This window comes from Suncus etruscus, chromosome X, assembly GCF_024139225.1.
Source record: "Suncus etruscus isolate mSunEtr1 chromosome X, mSunEtr1.pri.cur, whole genome shotgun sequence".
NCBI classification, from domain to species: Eukaryota; Metazoa; Chordata; class Mammalia; order Eulipotyphla; family Soricidae; genus Suncus; species Suncus etruscus.
This window is the reverse complement of record NC_064868.1, coordinates 127,056,332-127,058,411: the sequence shown is the minus strand read 5'-3', so window position 1 is coordinate 127,058,411 and position 2,080 is coordinate 127,056,332. Positions and strand designations below refer to the sequence as shown.

The 2,080-nt window shown below is 35.7% G+C and overlaps 1 protein-coding gene across 1 annotated transcript; it reads left to right on the top strand.

Moving 5' to 3' along the window:
• The first annotated feature begins 351 nt into the window (after positions 1–351).
• On the top strand, positions 352–767 carry SERTM2 (serine rich and transmembrane domain containing 2). Its single transcript, XM_049767643.1, has one exon. The coding sequence runs from the start codon at positions 495–497 to the stop codon at positions 765–767; it is 273 nt and encodes a 90-aa protein (XP_049623600.1). The 5' UTR covers positions 352–494.
• The last annotated feature ends 1,313 nt before the right edge of the window (positions 768–2,080 follow it).

Genomic DNA, 2,080 nt, shown 5'->3' with positions numbered 1-2,080 from the left:
AAAGATGAAGAGGGAAAAGTAGATATGCTGAACCTAAAATACGCAGAATACTTTAGTGAGTCTCCTAGCAATAGAACACAGTTAAATCTACATAACTGGTGAAATATTTAAGTAGAAATATCCTTTTCTCCCTTAACAAATAAAAGACTGATTTAATAATAGGATATTCCATACCAGTATTTGAAGGCAGTTTTGCCATATTTGTTATGGATCAGTATCAGCATAAGACTGGGGAAAAGACTCATTGATACATGTTAATGAGTTAAAAGTTTGGATACACTATACTTGAGAAGTGGGGTGTTGAGCTGGTGGACAGGGCTTGAGTCCATTGCCAAATTAGAATATCACCATTTTGCTTTTGTACTTTGCTATGAAAGTGAGTGCTTTATGACATTGGTAGAACACTTATAATCTATTCAGAATCTAAGTAATTTTAGAATGTCTCAAGGACAGTAGAAATCAGACAGAAACATCATCACCTTAAGTCTTGAGTAATGACGGAATTACACTTCAAATATCATGGAAATCTCACTGGGCGGGCCCACTTTCCTACACTGGCAACGGAGGTTGATACCACTTCAGACAAGTATTCGAACCTGTACATGTATGTGGGCTTATTCCTGAGCCTTCTGGCCATTCTCCTCATCCTGCTCTTCACAATGCTACTTCGGCTGAAGCATGTCATTTCACCCATAACTTCTGAGAGCACAGAGAATTCTCCTCAATTCACAGATGTAGAGATGCAGAGTCGAATACCCACCCCTTAAACTAGGATGAAGGTGAACTTCAGTGGCTCTCAGTGAATCATATATGTTGATGTTCAACAAAGCTTACCTTGTTCCATGGAGTTTTCCATGTAAGAAATGAACAAGTTCTTGTTTTCCTTGGAATATTCCTTATTAGACTTTGTGGATTATACAAGAGGTTTAAGAACCATTCTTTGCCAGAAATATAGGAAATGGCAGCTGCTTGGGAGGGAAGATTTCCATAGTAACTAAAGAGAGCCTAGGCCTTGAGCAAATCCCAGACTGCAGAAATTCATGTGAAGGAAAGAAAAGAAAGGGGAAAAAAAGAAAAGGGAAGGAAATGGGAAAGAAAGGACAGTAAAGAGAGGAAAGGACAGAGAGGGAAAGGACAGGAAAGGAAAGGAAAAAGAAAGGAAAAAAAAGAAGAAAGAAAGGAAAAAGAGAAAAGAAAGAAAGAAAGAAAGAAAGAAAAAGAAGAAAGAAGAAAGAAAGAAAGAAAAAGAAGAAAGAAAGAAAAGAAAAAAGAAAAGAAAGAAAGAAAGAAAGAAAGAAAGAAAGAAGAAAGAAAGAAAGAAAGAAAGAAAGAAGAAAAAAAGAAAGAAAAAGAAAGAAAGAAAGAAGAAAAGAAAGAGAAAGAAAGAAAGAAAGAAAAGAAAGAAAGAAAGAAAAGAAAGAAGAAGAAAGAAAGAAAGAAAGAAAGAAAGAAAGAAAGAAAAGAAAGAAAGAAAGTTGGAAGGAAGGAAGGAAGGAAGGTTGGAAGGAAGGAAGGAAGGAAGGTTGGAAGGAAGGAAGGAGGAAGGAAGGAAGGAAGGAAGGAAGGAAGGAAGGAAGGAAGGAAGGAAGGAAGGAAGGAAGGAAGGAAGGAAGGAAGGAAGGAAGGAAGGAAGGAAGGAAGGAAGGAAACACCCCTAGGATCCCTGAGGGCAAACAAAAATCTGCCCTCAAAATGCCTGAATATTTCCCAAAAAGGAGATTTAATTTAGAAGTTGAACCTTAAAGTATCTCTTCTACTGAGATGAAACTAAATCATGTCAGAAGTTAATCGAAGGGACCACTACTCTTTCCAAAGGAGCAAAAACATAGTCATTTAAGTCCATTCAGTATGCTTAAAACAAAAGAAGAGATCTAAAGATGCAGTTTCAGTATAAAATACAGTTTACAGAAAGAACTTTATAATAGAAATTTATCTACCAAGGGAAGATGTGTATTTTATATGTGTTATTGCTATTACTGTAAATCCCAGTAAAAATTAAGATAATTGCAGTTGTATTAAATAATTTGGAATGATAATTTCCCAAACTAAGAGAAAATTAAGTTAAATGACAATGAATTTG

Excerpts from the sequence above, each read along its gene's own strand:
- SERTM2 (XM_049767643.1), top strand. The coding sequence starts at position 495 with ATGACGGAATTACACTTCAAATATCATGGAAATCTCACTGGGCGGGCC.